At 46.6% G+C, this 17,975-nt stretch overlaps 1 protein-coding gene across 1 annotated transcript in view; it reads right to left on the bottom strand.

Moving 5' to 3' along the window:
* The window catches only part of LOC121867130, a 71,237-nt gene that overhangs the window by 9,196 nt on the left and 44,066 nt on the right, over positions 1–17,975 (bottom strand). Inside the window, exons 2-3 of the mRNA XM_042366886.1 lie at positions 6,834–7,124; positions 3,771–4,094 (exon numbers count right to left, since the gene is read on the bottom strand). Of these exons, the coding sequence (XP_042222820.1) occupies positions 3,771–4,094; positions 6,834–7,124 (615 nt within the window). The remainder of the gene's footprint in view (positions 1–3,770; positions 4,095–6,833; positions 7,125–17,975) is intronic.

Below are 17,975 nucleotides of genomic sequence, written 5' to 3'. Positions count from 1 at the left end.
GTGTGGGGGTTGGGCAGTCTGTGTGTGGGGTTGTGTCTGTGGGGGTTGTGTCTGTGTGGGGGTTGTGTGTGTGTGTGTGTGTGTCTGTGTCTGTGGAGGGTCTGTGTGTGTCTGTGTGTGTGTGTCTGTTGTGTGTGTGGGGTGTCTGTGTGGGGTTGTGGGGGTGTGTGTGTCTGTGTGGGGTTGTGTGTGTTGTGGGGGTTGTGTCTGGTTGGTCTGTGTGGGGCTGTGTCTGTGTGTTGTGTCTGTGTGTGTCTGTGTGTGTGTCTGTGTGGGGGTTGTGTCTGTGTGGGGGTTTGTGTGGGGTGGGGGGTTGTGTGTGGGGTTGTGTCTGTGGTGTCTGTGTGGGGGTTGTGTCTGTGTGGGGTTGTGTCTGTATGGGGTGTGTGTCTGTGTGTCTGTGTGTCTGTGGGGGTTGTGTCTGTCTGTGGGGTTGTGTCTGTGTGGGGGGTTGTCTGTGTGGAGTGTCTGTGTGGGGGTTGTGTGTGTGGGGTGTTGTGGGGCTGTGTGGGGGTTGTGTCTGTGTGGGGTTGTGTGTGTGGGGTTGTGTGTGTGGGTGTCTGTGTGTGGGGGTTGTGTCTGTGTGGGGGGTGTGTCTGTGTGTGGGGGTTGTGTGTGGGGGCTGTGTCTGTGTGGGGGGTGTCTGTGGGGTGTGTGTCTGTGTGTGGAGTTGTGTCTGTGTGTCTGTGTGTGTTGTGTCTGTGTGGAGGTTGTGTCTGTGTGTGTGTGTGTGTGTGTGGGGTTGTGTCTGTGTGGGGTTGTGTCTGTGTGGGGTTGTGTCTCTGTGTCTGTGTGGTGTGGGGTTGTGTGTGTGTGTGTGTGTGTGTGAGGTGTCTGTGTGGGGGTTGTGTGTGGTGGGTGTCTGTGTGGGGGTTGTGTGTGTTGTCATCTCTGTTATAGGCACTCGAGTGTTAAGATAATCCTAACCTCGTGTTCAGTACCATAAACAGACGCCAGTAAAACTTTAATGTTCTGTATTCAGTAAATTTGTCAAACTCCGCTAGTAACATTAACATGGAGCTGCTGTCACACAAAGAAATGTTTTCAGCATTATTAAGGAGAGCCACAACAACAACAGTGACGTAACTCGCTAAAACGTACAATGGAGGTAATACAGTGCGCGGGATTGTTTTCAAACACAAGCATAAAGAAGACAGTCGGGATGCGCAAGGTGGTGCTGGTGACGCGGGTGTGAGCTGCCAAAACAGCGTCATAACACACCCTCCGCGGCGGCGCCTCAGTTGTTACACGTCTCGCACGCTTGAGCGCCTCGCCACCGCTCGAGTTATGGCTGGGCCGTCGCATGCGGCTTGATAATAAAGGAATCCCGCCGCTGTGTGGGGGATGATGGAGGGGGCAGGCAACGCACAGTACCACCGCCGAGCCGAGCAACACACTCACTACACAGCCGCCGCGACACCTCCCGCCAGATATAACACGAGTTGTCCTCCGCGCGTGGCAGGGAAATACTAATTACAGAATGTATATTGAACAGTAAATCGTGAGGAAGTTTTTAATGTATGCGGCGCTCTGACCGTCGACGCTGAGCAAGTAATAGTGAGCTGAAGGGAACACGACGGAGCTCACGGCCAGGGGGAGGTGTTCGAGCCCACTGACAGGTTAAGTACCGCCCCAGCACCGTCTACCATAATGCACCCAGACGTTAGTAATGACCTGTTTTAAGTAAACAAATGGGGACCTACCCTACCGTCATGTGACGTAAACCTAATATTTTACTAAGTTTAATCTTCACTTTTTTCGCCTTTTAAATACACGAAGTATTGATAATGTCTTCACGCTACAAGAGGAAACTGATGTGTTACTTCTTTGTGGCAAGGATCACGTAATAAGAGAACCCGTCTGCCTCATTACCATAATAACACATCTCACTCCTTCTCCACCAGCAGTTTGGCTCCTCGACATACAAGACCAACCAAACGCTGTCTAAAGATCACACTACAGGATCAACAACCAGGAGGCAGCTACAGTAAAGGCGACTTTCAACAGACCATGACAACAACAACAAGAGATCCGTCTTCCAGTGGTGCCCGAGGTGACGAAGGAGCTGTCGGGGACACGTGTGATGAGTGGACTACATTGTTTACAAAAATAAATCCAGCGTCGAGGGGGAGGTTCGCCTGATGCTTGTTGCTCCTCCTCTATGTTACCTACATCAACAAACTATGTGTGTGTTAACTGGTGATTTATGGAGGCTGACTGGTCTCCTTCAGCTCAAACTCCAGGACCTAAGGTATGGTAACACCCAGGTAAGTTATGGTAACACACCCAGTTCAGGTAAGTAAGGTAACACCCAGGTAAGTAGCACACCCAGATAAGTAACATACCCAGGTAAGGGAAGTAACAAACCCCGGAAAATGAGGTAACACACCCAAGTAAATAAGGTAACACACCTTGGTATGGAAAGTGATACGCCCAGGTAAGTACAGTAACACACCCAGGTTTAGAAAGTAACACACCCAGGTAAGTACAGTAATACACCCAGGTAAGTACAGTAATACACCCAGGTAAGTAGAGTAATACACCCAGGTAAGTACAGTAATACACCCAGGTAAGTACAGTAATACACCCAGGTAAGTAATGCACCCAGGTAAGTCAGTAATACACCCAGGTAAGTACAGTAATACACCCAGGTAAGTACAGTAATACACCCAGGTAAGTCAGTAATACACCCAGGTAAGTCAGTAATACACCCAGGTAAGTACAGTAATACACCCAGGTAAGTACAGTAATACACCCAGGTAAGTACAGTAATACACCCAGGTAAGTACAGTAATACACCCAGGTAAGTAAGTACAGTAATACACCCAGGGTACAGTAATACACCCAGGTAAGTAATACACCCAGGTAAGTCAGTAATACACCCAGGTAAGTACAGTAATACAGTAATACACCCAGGTAAGTACAGTAATACACCCAGGTAAGTACAGTAATACACCCACGTAAGTACAGTAATACACCCAGGTAAGTCAGTAATACACCCAGGTAAGTACAATGTACACCCAGGTAAAGTACAGTAATACACCCAGGTAAATGTGCGCAGGTAAATTGCAGTAATACACCCGTGAAGTGCAGTAATACACTCAGGTAAGTACAGTAATACACCCAGGTAAGTACAGTAATACACCCAGGTAAGTACAATACACCGCGTAAGTACAGTAATACACCCAGGTAAGTCAGTAATACACTCAGGTAAGTACAGTAATACACCCAGGTAAAGTATACACCCAGGTAAGTACAGTAATACACCCAGAGTAAGTACAGTAATACACCCAGGTAAGTAATACACCCAGGTAAGTACAGTAATACACCCAGGTAAGTCAGTAATACACTCAGGTAAGTACAGTAGCCACACCCAGGTAAGTAATACACCCAGGTAAGTACAGTATGCACTCAGGTAAGTACAGTAATACACCCAGGTGATAATACACTGGGCAAGTCAGTAATACACCCAGGTAAATTGCAGTAATACTCCCAGGTAAGTCAGTAATACACCCAGGTAAGTACAGTAATACACCCAGGTAAGTACAGTAATACACCCAGGTAAGTCAGTAATACACCCAGGTAAGTACAGTAATACACCCAGGTAAGTCAGTAATACACCCAGGTACGTCAGTAATACACCCAGGTAAGTACAGTAATACACCCAGGTAAGTCAGTAATACACCCAGGTAAGTACAGTAATACACCCAGGTAAGTAACACACCCAGGTATAGAAAGTAGCACACACATAATTAAGGTAATTAACTCACCTGTTTGAACTGCTCCTCAAAGCTCCAGGACTGCTGACTCTGGTGAGGCTCGGGCGTGTGGGAGGGCGTGCGGGTACCGTTGCCAGATGAGTCTCTTGATCCTGCCGACCCGGGTGTGGGTGGCATCTGGGAGGTGGGCGGCAGGCCGACCGTACTGGGGATGAAGGGCAGGTGTGGCCCGGGCGGCACCAGCGAGGGTGGCCCGCCGCCCCTCATGGCGTTCATGAGTGCCTGTGGTGACGACAATAGTGACTCCCGCTGTCTCTGTAACGCCTCCGCCCGGAGCACCAGGTCGCGCGAGTCCTCGTCCCCCTCCACCTCCTCCTGTAGCAGAGATTAACATGTTAACATTACCCTCCAGCTCCTCCTGTAGCAGAGATTAACATGTTAACATTACCCTCCAGCTCCTCCTGTAGCAGAGATTAACATGTTAACATTACCCTCCAGCTCCTCCTGTAGCAGAGATTAACATGTTAACATTACCCTCCAGCTCCTCCTGTAGCAGAGATTAACATGTTAACATTACCCTCCAGCTCCTCCTGTAGCAGAGATTAACATGTTAACATTACCCTCCAGCTCCTCCTGTAGCAGAGATTAACATGTTAACATTACCCTCCAGCTCCTCCTGTAGCAGAGATTAACATGTTAACATTACCCTCCAGCCTCCACCTCCTCCTGTAGCAGAGATTAACATGTTAACATTACCCTCCAGCTCCTCCTGTAGCAGAGATTAACATGTTAACATTACCCTCCAGCTCCACCTGTAGCAGAGATTAACATGTTAACATTACCCTCCAGCTCCTCCTGTAGCAGAGATTAACATGTTAACATTGCCCTCCAGCTCCTCCTGTAGCAGAGATTAACATGTTAAAAACATAACTCAATTTCAACTTCAATTGTTTATTCCTTGATAGAGGAAGCGGGATCCTAGTGCTGTCACTAGGTACCCCTGTACATTAACACCAGAAACATCTGGCAAGTGTCACAAGTATAAACAGTATAAATATTATAAAGGGGCTCACTAAAGCCTAAGGAAGGAAGGATATTCCTTTAACACAAAATCAATGTTATTTACATAATATCTGGCCAGTATGGGGAGGATCATCATGACTCCGTCAGGGGGTCGTGGATAAACATATCTCTAGTTCTCATCTCCCCAGAGTAGATAAGTATATAATCACACACACACTCTGTGCCCTGGCTTGTCCTGACCCTGCTCTGCCCACCTAGATTGATCTTTGATTAAGAAATAATTGGCTTTTACATAATAATTGTGACGTTTGAACACCAATGTACTAGAACCCAATGTGTACACATTACCTGTCAGGCTCCACATGTGTACACCTTTACCTGTCAGACCCCACATATGTACACTTTTACCTGTGAAGATCCAAGTGTGTACACTGTCAGCGGTCAAATGTGCCCCTCTGTGCATTTTCCACTTAAAGATAACAAAGCCACCTGAAGAAATTAATCGTGGGATCTTGTGGTCTTGGAGGCGACCTCAATGATCCATCGCTGTCCTCTCGAGCACCAGGGTCACCTCCCTTGAGTACAGAGACAGGTTAAGGCATCTTAATTGGCACTCCCTCGAGAGACGTAGAGTGAGGGGCGATATAAGAGATGTGTATAAATGAAAATCAGGGATAAACAAAGGGGACATTACAAAGGTACTCAAGCTATCCAACCAGGAGCGAACTCGTAACAATGGTTTTAAATTAGACAAATTTAGATTTAGACGCGAAATAGGTAAACACTGGTTTGGAAATAGAGTAGTGGACGAGTGGAACAAGTTACCAAACATCATTATTAACTCGAATACCCTGGATAGCTTCAAACAGAGGTTGGATGGATATATGAGCAATAGGGGTTGGGTGTAAATGGGACTGCCCAGTAAGGGTCAATAGGCCCGATGCAGTTTCCTCCATTCTTACGTTCTTATACGTGGCGAAACAGTGTTGTGCAAGCGTGTTTCTTATACCTTTTGAGGACGGTGGTTGAAGTTAAACCCTTTTGAGGATGATGGTAAAAGCTTTGGAAGACATCTTAAGTTATAATCTTTTCGACGGCGATGGTTTAAACACTAATTCGTTGAGGACGATAGTGTTAATTATAACCCTTTTAAGGATGATGGTTTAAGTTATCATCCTTTAAGGACGATGACTTGTGGGATAATCTTGAACGGTTAAACCATCGTTCTCAAAGAGTTAGTCAATCTATTGTTAAACCTACGCTCACTTCCTGGAATTCCGGCCAAAACCTAAACCCAAATCCCATAGGATCGAGTAATTGTTCTTGTTTCTTTGTTGGTTAAGAGAATCGAATTCTCTTCAGTATTCTAAATTATCATATACAGTTGCCAGTAACAGCCAGCTCTCTCAATACCTTCTGTGCTCTCAATGCCACCTAGAGAATGTCCCCCGTAACTCATCGTCCATTAATAATCATACAGTTTATTTATTTACAGCGATCTCTTAGCCATTCACGTCAGGCGGGGCTCCATGACAGTGCAGTCGTCGTAGTCGGTTGCATCGTCATTAGGCGTCGTGTCGTCTTCGCCAAGCATCGCGGGGCGTACAGTTGCCACACACCGCCACCAACCGCGACACCACCCTCACGTCACAATGGCCTACAGTCGCATGCAATATTCATTAGCCGGTCACAATAGCTAGTAAATCACTGACTATATTGACGAGTCACACTTATAATGCTCACCATCACCCACGGTGTCCCAGATGTGCTTACATTATTCAAAATGAACATGGAAATGTCGTACCTTGGAGACGGTCTGCTTACATTAATAAACTGCGGATGTTTATACTGAGAAATTATATATACTGGTCCATCAATATCGCACTGTAATATCCTAACAACATACCTGAATCATTTCTCAATAACAGACTCGATTCAATAATCTAATGTATCGTATTAGAGCAAAATAAACACAGCCCAAACAAAAGATCATCACACCAACACAACAGCGAGGATCGTGCACAATGAGCCACGATCCTCCCGGCCAAAAACAGAAGATAAACGACAATGTAATAAAGGTGGAGCACGTACCTCCCTCTTCATCTTGGCCTGCAGGAGGGTGTGGAGGCGGTCGTAAAGGTTGTGTCCATTATTAATACTGTTATTATTGTTGGGTGAGCCTGGCGGGGGCGGAGAGGAGCCGAGCACGCCCCCCTCCCTGGCCGTGAAGAGCGACGCTGCCGACACTTGTTGACGGAGCTTGGCCAGGATGTCCTCACCCTCAGGCACACCTCCGCCAGGCTTGAGGGGGCTGTCCCGACCCCCCAGCAGCCCCAGACTGTCCTCCTGTTCCATGTCCGACACTCGCTCCTCGGTACCAGACTGTAACAGAGATAAAACATACTCATTAAGGGGCATTAATCATTCTAAAATATATACATAAACCAGGCCACCTGCCTGATTCACATCTAAAATATATGTAAACATTAGTTGAGGGAATTACTCTGGTGTGTGTGTGTGTGTAAATTCATGATGCAATACAGCCATAAATACATACATATTATCGAACATATGTTACAAGCTGCGATAAATAAATAAAAACACAGTAACGATAAATATAATCAAAACGTACAAAGAGGCGACATTTTAAACTGCGTTCGTCGACCCAACTCCCGACTGACTCACTGACAATATTATAACCCATAAAGATGTTTTCCCCAAAAAGGACCCCATTATACACTGCCAGACGTACGACCCCCCCTTGCACTAACGCAAAAGATACAGACGTGGACTGATTGAGTTTAATCTAAAGCACTTGACTCCTCAGGTTATACAGTTATTCAATGTGTATAATTATTTAGCAGTGTGTGAAGGTGACCATGAAGATGACACATTACAGACAGAAAGTATTAGCTGTTTCTTAATGTAAATAGAAGAAAATACAGGATACTAAAATATTTGTTTTGTATTAAGGTGGTAACTAAAAATGATACATCTCTCCCTCTCTCTCTCTCTCTCTCTCTCTCTCTCTCTCTCTCTCTCACCATACTGTCTCTCACCTCCCGCTGTCATGGTATTTTATCTCCAATATCTATCTGTCGTGGCCACACCCCCCGGGAGCTACGGCTCTCTCTGTCTCCCACCCGCCTGCTGGCCCGTCCCGTCAGTGGTACGTCCTTGGCCCGTCCCTGGTATCCTCTTGGCCCGTCCCTGGTACGTCATTGGCCCGTCTTCTCTTATCTTCCCTCACCCCTAGTTCCTTCCCTCACCCCTAGTTCCTTCCCTCACCCCTAGTATCTTCCCTCATCCCCAGTATCTTCCCTCACCCCTAGCATCTTTCCTCACCCCTAGTGCCCCTCCCCCTAGTATCTTCCCTCACCCCTAGTATCTTCCCTCACCCCTAGTATCTTCCCACACCCCTACTAACTTCTCACCCCTAGTATCTTCCCACACCCCTAGTATCTTCCCTCACCCCTAGTATCTTCCCTCCCCTCCTAGTACCTTCCCCTCACCCTCTTCCCTCACCCCTAGTACCTTCCTCACCTAATGCCTTCTCTCACCCCTAGTACCTTCTCTCACCCCTAGTAACTTCCACACCCTAGTACCTTCTCCTCCTAGTAGCTTCCCTCACCCCTAGTACCTTCCCTCACCCCCCCCCCTTGTGACCCAGAGGAACAGGTGTATAAAGGCACAACAAGGGTGTGTGGAGGCAGTGTGACCACAGGCTGCCTCACCGTGCATGTCCCACTGCTCATTTGGTCACGAAGTTTATCACAGGAGGAGGTGGAGGAGACCTTATGGTGGGCGTGGGCAGCAGTGGTCCTGGTGGGTTGACCCTGCCCACCCATTTACCCACTCACCTAACCACCGCCCTTCCCCCCCCCATCCAACCACCCTCACCCCCCCTCCCCGTGTCATTGACTCGCCCACATGATAAACACAAACAAAATTCATTAATGGTGCGGCTTTCCCAGGCGGTGGGCGGCCAAGGACCCCCACTTAATCATGGTGACGGCCGCCCACTTATCCCATGTTTGCCGCCCACAGCAACCCCCCCAACCCAACCATCTCATGTCTCTTATGCTCGGCCCCATACCCAGCGCCCACTACCAGCCGCCCACACTTCACCCAATGTCCCAGATCAACCGCCCGCAAATCGCCCATTACTCCATATACTCGCCACCTAAAAGCCCACCCATGTCCTATGCCCACCCACAATGGCCGCCATTTCCTCCTACCCAGACATACAGACAGACAACCTATGATTACGTTAGGTTAGGTCACGTTACGTTATTTTATGTTAAGTGAGATTTAGTTAGGTTACGTTAGGTTAGGTTTGGTTACGTTACGTTAGGTGTGACGTCACTTCAGAATCCATCTATCAGTACGACATCACTTCAGGAGCCATCTACCTGTATGACGTCACTTCAGGAGCCATCTACCTGTATGACGTCACTTCAGGAGCCATCTACCTGTATGACGTCACTTCAGGAATCATTTACCTGTCCCACTGACACACCAACACACACCGTCAAAATGAAATCAAAATCGCACTGAGACTCTACCGTAAATACAACCGTTCTGTTGACTTCAGCCACGGAAGGAAAAATGCCATACGAGTTTGTGAACGAGATATGAGATTATATATAAAGAGAAGAGGAAGTGAATGAAGAACAGGGAGTTAAGGAGGAGGGGAGAAGGAAGGAGGTGAATAAAGAAGATGGAGAGGAGATTATGAATGAGGGAGAGGTGATGGTAGCCGCCCACACCGTCGACATGCTTCATATTTCACTCATACACCGCCCACCCCACCCACCATCCGGCCATGAACGCCACCCTCTGCCACCCACATCACCCATAGTTACCCCACATCATGCCCCCGCTACCCCACACCATCTACCGTCTACCCATGCAAAACACCCATCCCCCAACACTGCAATTCCCACAAAATCCCCCATCACCGACATCATCCCCACACCCACATCTACACCCACCACCCACTCCACACCCCATCAACCCATACCACACCCCAACCACCCAATTTCCCATCACCCACCACCCCCTGCAACCCAACCCCCCACCCACGCCAACCTGCACACCATCCCTCGCCCCCACCACCCACACCCACATCCGCCACCCACATCCACCACCCACTCCACCCCCACCAACCAGCAGACATCCGTGTGGGGGCCGAGTTCTGGGAAATTGATATCAGGAGGAGCTACCATTAAACAGGATCCTCGTAAATTCTAATAATACGATTTAATGGCGCAATAAACCTATGATCGAGCAGCTGGGGGCCACGGGCGACGGCTGCCACGAAGGGGGCGGGGGGGGCACTGGAGGTTGGCAAGGAGGGGAGGCGGAACGAGAGGGGAGGTGGAGCAAGGAGTGTGAGGGTGGTACTGAGAGGTGGAACATAGGGGGGGAGGGGAGTGGCACTGGGGGATGGCACAAACTTTAAAGTGGAACGGGGTGTGATGGCAAGGGGTGGCACTGGTAGACAGGTAAGGTGGTATACAGGGGAGTGACACTAGGTGGTGGTGGGGGGTGACACTAGGTGGTGGTGGGGTGACACTAGGTGGTGGTGGGGGGGTGACACTAGGTGGGTGGTGGGGGTGACACTAGGTGGTGGTGGGGGGGGTGGACACTCTGGGCGGTGGTGGGGGGCAGACACTAGTGGTGGTGGGGGGTAACACTAGGTGGTGGTGGTGGTTCTGGGTTCACATCCCTAATCACTCCTTGTTAACCACATATCTGATCACACGTTAATCAACCTCTAATCATAAATCAACCGAATCTCTTTTCACACATAAACCAAATCTCTATCCGACCATTAACCAATCTCTGGTCACACACATTAACTACCCCCCCCCTCCAATCACGCCTTGTTAGCCCAATCCCTAATCCTTGTATACAATTGATGTGTCACCATTGTCGCGCGTGTTATCTTAAGCGCTCATTTACGACACGCCGCCATGACTCGCTATCTTAATGGCGGACAGATAACACCGGGAAATACTCGCAGCTCTGCACATGGGGGAGGGAGGGAGGGGGAATAGCAGAGGGAAGGAGGGGGAGCAGAGTAGAGGGAGGGAGGAGGGGGGTAGAGTAGAGGTAGGGAGGAGGGGGGTAGAGTAGAGGTAGGGAGGAGGGCAACGCAGAGGGAGGCAGAGGGAAGGAGGGGGGGGCAGAGTAGAGGGAGGGAGGGGGGCAGAGTAGAGGGAGGCACAGAAGGCACAGCAGATGGCAGCAGAGAGAAGTAGGACACAGCAGACGACATCATAACCACCTCTTGGCCTCCTGCAGTTAAGTGTGTGACATAACTGCCTCGTCCTCGTGAACAAGACGACCGAACATCCAGAACACCCGAACACCTTCCAACATCCATCTCGGTGGAAATAACCAAACAGAACAGGGACGTATAGAAGCCCGACCGAATCCCCGAACATGACCGAATGATCAGACCTAATGCCCCGAACAGGATCGAACACCCCTCTCCTCCCCCCAATCTCCTCCCTCACCAGACAGGATGGTGAGCCAAAATAGTCGAGTCTTAATGTGAGTTTAATGAAGGTGAGGTGAGGGTGATCTTCCTCTTCCTCACCTCCTCCTCCCCTTCCTCCATCTTCCTCGTTCGTTTTCTTCTTCCCTCCTCCTCTCTCCTTTTCTTCCTGCTAACTTCCTCCTCGTCCTACTCCTCACACTCGCCTTCCTCTCTCCTCCTCCTCCTCCTCCGGTCCCTCACCTCACACCCTCTTCCTCCTCCTCCTCCTCCTCCTTCCCTTGTCCCTTCTCTATGTTGTCATCTCTCTTTATCAGCCTCTCATCCGTGTCTGCCTTCGTCTCTTCTCTTCCTCCTTCCCCCCCTTGCCTTCGTCTCTCTCTCTCTCTCTCTCTCTCTCTCTCATGAAATCTTTGACTGTCTGCCCCAGTGCCCCACTTCCACCACTACCCTACTCCTGCCCCGCCCCAGCCCCACCACCACCACTACACCCCATAGCCCACGCCATGGCCCACCACCATCCTGCCCCACCGCCACCCCCCACCACACCACCTGTATCAACACGCCCTCCCACGCCCACACGCCACTGTCATCACCACCACGCCCACCACCATACATTAATAGATCATCAGACTCGACTGTATTACCACGCGATACATACACCATACATCATACCCGACATCATACATATACATACGCAGACGACACACATGCACACAATACATACACACGCACATAACTCACATACACACGCACATAATACACATACATAAACATACACAAAACACATATACATAAACACGCACATAACTAGGGTGTCTACTGGCCAGACAAAACAAAATTCCCTGGTTTGTCCAGGTTTTTCAGGTGTAAATTTGAAAAATTCCAGGTACATTAATTCGGTATTTATTACGACAGAATAACAAAATTAGAGGTTTTCAATCATATGTATATACTATTGGGAAATTTAAATGTGATACATATGATATTAATAAAAAACTGAAGACTCTTTCGGGACCCAACCCAAGCCATCTGACAGAAAAAATATATACAGCTATGAACTGAAGTATTAATCAAAGTATGTACCTGTGATGTACTTAATCTAGGTATTAGTTACAGAAAGCTGTCAGACTCCGACTATCGTCTTTAATTTCCTTAATTTTTTCCACTTTATTTACAGAATTTCCTCACATTTTGGTAAATACATAACAATTTACTACATAATACATTAGGGGCATAAGACAGTATACCTCTCTACAAATTAAAAAAAATACCTTGAACCCCCCCCCCCAATAATTTTCTCCTCGGATTTGTGTCATTCACGCTGGTCGACCTGGACGTTCCAAAAAAGCCGAAAATCAGACAAAAAACGAAAAATCACACTCCTAATCCACCTATAAATCACTTAATTATGAGAACAATTCACCTCTGACAATACTCACCCCAGAATTAGTAGGTTAACCTATAATATTTGGTTATTTGATCGTTAACATGAAATAATATGAAAGGTATACAAACAATTCACTTATTGGAGTCGACTATTTACTGAAATTTGTTCATAAAAGTTCATTATTTACCTATTATATAGTACATCATTAATTAATGGTTAGATTGCTGTCAAAAAAAAAACAGAGTATATTTTGAAGTTAAACTGAATTCACATAAAATTCCAGGTTTATTTGTAAAATTCCCTGACTCTTCCAGGTTTTCCAGACCAGAAGACACCCTGATAACACATATATACACGTACACAACACATACACTGTATATACACGTACACACACATACACTGTATATACACGTACACAACACATACACTGTATATACACGTACACAACACATACACTGTATATACACGTACACAACACATACACTGTATATACACGTACACAACACATACACTGTATATACACGTACACAACACATACATGCATACACATACGAGACATACACACAAACGCACACACAAAACAATGGACAGAAGTACAAAGAGGAGGCAGACAGGCAGAAACAGAGATAGATCAGAGCAGACTCAGACAAGGAGAGAGGCAGACAGTGGGCAGGTAGATAAGCGGACAGACATACAGTGAGAGCAGACAGCGGGCAAGCAGACTGTGGACAGGTAGACAGTGGGAAGGCAGAGTGGACTGGCAGACAACGGGCAAGTAGACAGTGGATAAGCAGACAGCAGGCAGGCAGAGTGGGCAGGCAGACAGCGGGCAAGCAGGCAGACAGACGTATAAGGTGACAGAAGGCGGGGTGAATATTGACAGACACAAACAGAGAGAAAGACAGGGAGAGGGATGGCGAGGGGGCGAGACTCGTGTTACTGTCACTCTCCTCTAACAGGCACTGACAGCTTCATCGCCTCTCTCTCTCTCTCTCTCTCTCTCTCTCTCTCTCTCAGTGGGCGTGGAGGTGTGAAGGTACGGAGTGTAGGTGTGTGGGGGAGTGTGGGTGAGGTGTGGGTGTGTGGAGGGAGGTTAGGGTGTGGGAGATGTTGGGGTTTAGGTGTGGGCGGGGGGATAGAACGAGGGCAAGAAGGCGTGAGCTGATAATTAACTCGGATCACATGAAGAATCGTTACCCCAGCTTATTTCACCTAAACATTAACCCCGCTAACGTAACATAACCTAACCTAGCGCTAACGTAACATAACCTAACCTAGCGCTAACGTAACATAACCTAACCTAACGTAACGTAACAACCTAATGGCGCTAACGTAACATAACTAACCTGGCGCTAACGTAACTAACCTGGCGCTAACGTAACATAACCTAACCTAGCACTAACGTAACATAACCTAACCTAGCGCTAACGTAACACAACCTAACCTAGCGTTAACGTAACATAACCTTCACCTAGCGCTAATGGTAACATAACCTAACCAAGCGCTAACGTAACATAACCTAACCTAGCGCTAACGTAACATAACCTAACCTAGCGCTAACGTAACATAACCTAACACCATCCCCCAAATAGCATTAGAGTAGTTAATCTTAAGGTGAAATAACCTGGGGTGGCGATTCTTCATATGATCGATCCCTTAACTGCATACACAGCAAGTCTCCACACACACGCGCAACACAATAATAATAATAATAATAATAATAATAATAATAATAATAATAATAATAATAATAATAATAATGCTAATGATAATGATAATAATAATAATAATAATAATAATAATAATAATAATAACAAATCACAGGTGGAGTTAATAAAACACAGGTGTTGTCTTAACATAAACAAAATCTAATTATCTCCGGCAACTAATAAGTATAATAATATAACACTAATAATGTAATCATCCTTGTTCATTATCATCTCATACATAAAGTACACACACACACAGCTACCGTAAGTACACTTATACAGGCCACTTAAGAACAGTCTCACACACCACTTACTTTAACAGGGGACTTAAGTGCCTCTATTAGCTGTAGTGAATGAGATTAAGTGTCACTTAACCATCATTATTTTCCTCAGTGTACGTAACAAACTTTTAAGTGACACACACACACACACACACACACACACACCACTAAGGGCCGGCAACAAACGTCTTTATGCACCACCTGAGGTAAACTGAGCTGGCTTCTGTAGCCTCGTAAACATAATTAAGACGTGACCACAACCTCAGTGATGTATGCAGGAGGTGGCCATCAGTACCTCTTGTGGCCACCACTGCCTCCTGTAAGCATGACTACCAAGTGAGACCATGAATACCAAGTGTGGCCATAACTAACAAATGTGGCCATGATTACCTTATGTGACCATGACTACCATGTGTTGCCATGACCACCTAATGTGGCCATGACTACCAAATGTTGCCATAACTACTTAGTGTGGCCATGACTACCTAATGTGGTCATGACTACCAAGTGTTGCCATGACTACCATGTGTTGCCATGACTACCTAATGTGGCCATGACTGCCAAGTGTTGCCATGACTACTTAGTGTGGCCATAACTACCGAATGTGGCCATGATTACCAAGTTTTGCCTTGATTACTTTGTGACCATGAATATCTCCTGTGGCCTTGAATATCTCTCTCGGTCATCGCTACCAAGTACGGCCATCAGTACCTCCTGTGGCCATCACTACCAAGAGTTGCCATCACTATGAGGTGTGGTCATAACTACTCAGTGTGGCCATGACTACCTATGTGGCCATACTATTACCATAACCCCCTCCCATCAGAAGTTCAACCTGTGATCCAGCAAGTTGGTGCTACTTGACTGACAGACAAGACATGGCATTACTGACAGCTGTTTCACCCTCCACCTTCCCTCCCTCTCCCTCCCTCCCTCTCCCTCCCCCTTCCCTCTCAAAATATACATTAAATGAAAACGATTCTCCTTTCTTTACTCCTTCTCCTTCCTTCTTCCTTTCCTTTGTTTTCTATTTTTTTTTCTCCACAAGACCGAGACAGCAGGAGGACCCCACCCAATGTCTTCTTTAAAACCAAACTTGACCCAAAACACCGCCAAGTGAAGAAGTACTTGTCCGCCCGAGTCAGGCAACACTCACTCATTCTCAACAAACATCTATATACATTTAAATATATATAATACATTTTAAACATCTTCCCCAACCATTATATTATATTTCAAGGCGAAATCTATCATGTGAACTTGCTTGCCATTGGTTAACTATATACACTACCATCAGTAAGTCACCGTTCCATGTTTTATTGCAAACTCGAAAGCTAAAAATATATTCTAAAATATTGAAACTTATTTCATTAGTGGATCCTTACTTTTTAATATTACTTCAATGTTTTATGACGGGAAGAGTTAATTACGGTCCCTTATCTTCACGTGCATCAATTCTTTTTAATAAGTCTGGAAAAACTCTTCTTTATTTATGACGTCATTTGGTTACTGCCTCATTGTGATTGGTCGTAGCAGCGGTGACGTCAGGTTGTAGGCGGATCTGTCGGCGGTTGAGGGGGAGGGGGGTGGGAGAGAGAGGTGGCGCGCTGGGGGGTGACCCGACACTTAACCCCTGGTGGGGGTCTGACAGGCGCTGGGAGGGGGGCATTATGCCGGCTATACACACGCACATACACACGCTCCTCCTCGCAAACACTCATTCATTCATATACACAAGCACACAGCAACACCCTCGCTCACTCCATCCACTTAAACTATACGCCAGTCACTTACATTCTCCCCCCGAGGGAGAAGTTCTATTTTAAGGCGTGTGAACGATACACAGTTAACATTCCTTCAGAAATGCCTTTAAATTATCCAGCTTACAGTACGTGATACACGCTGACACTCACAGACAACTCCACGCACGTCTCGCCAGATTCACTCCTCCGTCAGATAGGAGAGAGCGAGGTATTTTTAGCATAAATGAATAATAAAATACCGAGGTGGACGCGCGCACGGTTCAACTGGTGAAGTCCATCGGACATTAATTTCATTCAAGTGTCACAAAGTCCGCGGCTGGTGCACCCACCCGCCTACCAGACGTACGATCACGCCACGCTCTCTTCCCTTTCTTCCAGCGAATATAAAGTGATGAGACTCCTAAACTGGTACTTGTTATACAAATAATCTCTCAACGAATCTAAATTATTTACAGATTGCAAATGTGAGGAAAACCAAAGTAAGAGAACCATACGATACTATTCTCAATCAGCTGGCACCATAGTCCCGTCATGCCCACCTCTTCACCAAGGCCGCCCCGCTCAGGTCAACACCGCTCACCATCACTACTAAACCTCACCACAACTTGACCCTAACACACACTAGAGGCTTACGACCACTTTGCACCCAAGTCTTCAATTGGTTGTTCCCGTAACGAGGATAACCAGCCAACAGGTGATTAAGATCTGTGAGTTATTGGTGCATCAAACATTGGAATTTATCTAAAAATTCCACGAAATGCTTCAACCCTTTTAAAACATGTAAACATTACAATAAAACCGAAACAAATGCCGTGTTAGTGAACGACTTACGAGAATTAACAAATATTTAACAAGATAAATATATTACGTGAATCCACACCAACAAGACTAAACCCAAAGTATCGTACAGTAATGATTTATTTCCTCACAATAGATAAGAAAACAACATACGTCACTGTAGTAGTCTGAGTGCAATAATAAGTCATATACGTTTTCCCATCGCTAGTTAGGAGGATAATTTAACTGTGTGTGTGTGTGTGTGTGGGTGTGTGTGTGTGTGTGTGGGGTGTGTGTGTGTGTATGTGGGTGTGTGTGTGTGTGTGTGTGTGTGTGTGTGTGGGTGTGTGTGTGTGTAAAAGATTCAACCTAACTGACATACACTAAAGTATAAACATTCAACATGACACCATAAATACACTGAGACTCTACCTTATCTAAATGACGTTCTTTCAAAACACACACACACACACACACACACACACCTACCTTTGTGAACCCCGGCCAGGTAGATGAACACCTCCCAACACCTGTCCTGGCGAGGTATTGGGTGACCTGGCCACTGAATATATAATGGTTACCAACACAGTACGGATCACCTGAAGATTAACCACCCTAACAATAACTGACCCTATAGTTAAAGTCTCCTCAAAATTAACCGTCCTAACGTTAACCTAACTTAACCAAATCTAACGCATATATCACCTAACCTAATTTATGCTAACCCAACACTAACATTAACCTAAATTTACGCTATGTTAAACTAACCCTAACTTAACTTCTCAGGTAGAATTAGGGGGTTTAATTA

Source organism: Homarus americanus, unplaced genomic scaffold, assembly GCF_018991925.1.
Source record: "Homarus americanus isolate GMGI-L3 unplaced genomic scaffold, GMGI_Hamer_2.0 scaffold6317, whole genome shotgun sequence".
NCBI classification, from domain to species: domain Eukaryota; kingdom Metazoa; phylum Arthropoda; class Malacostraca; order Decapoda; family Nephropidae; genus Homarus; species Homarus americanus.
The sequence above is the reverse complement of the archived record's forward strand: the minus strand, read 5'-3'. Positions and strand labels throughout refer to the sequence as shown.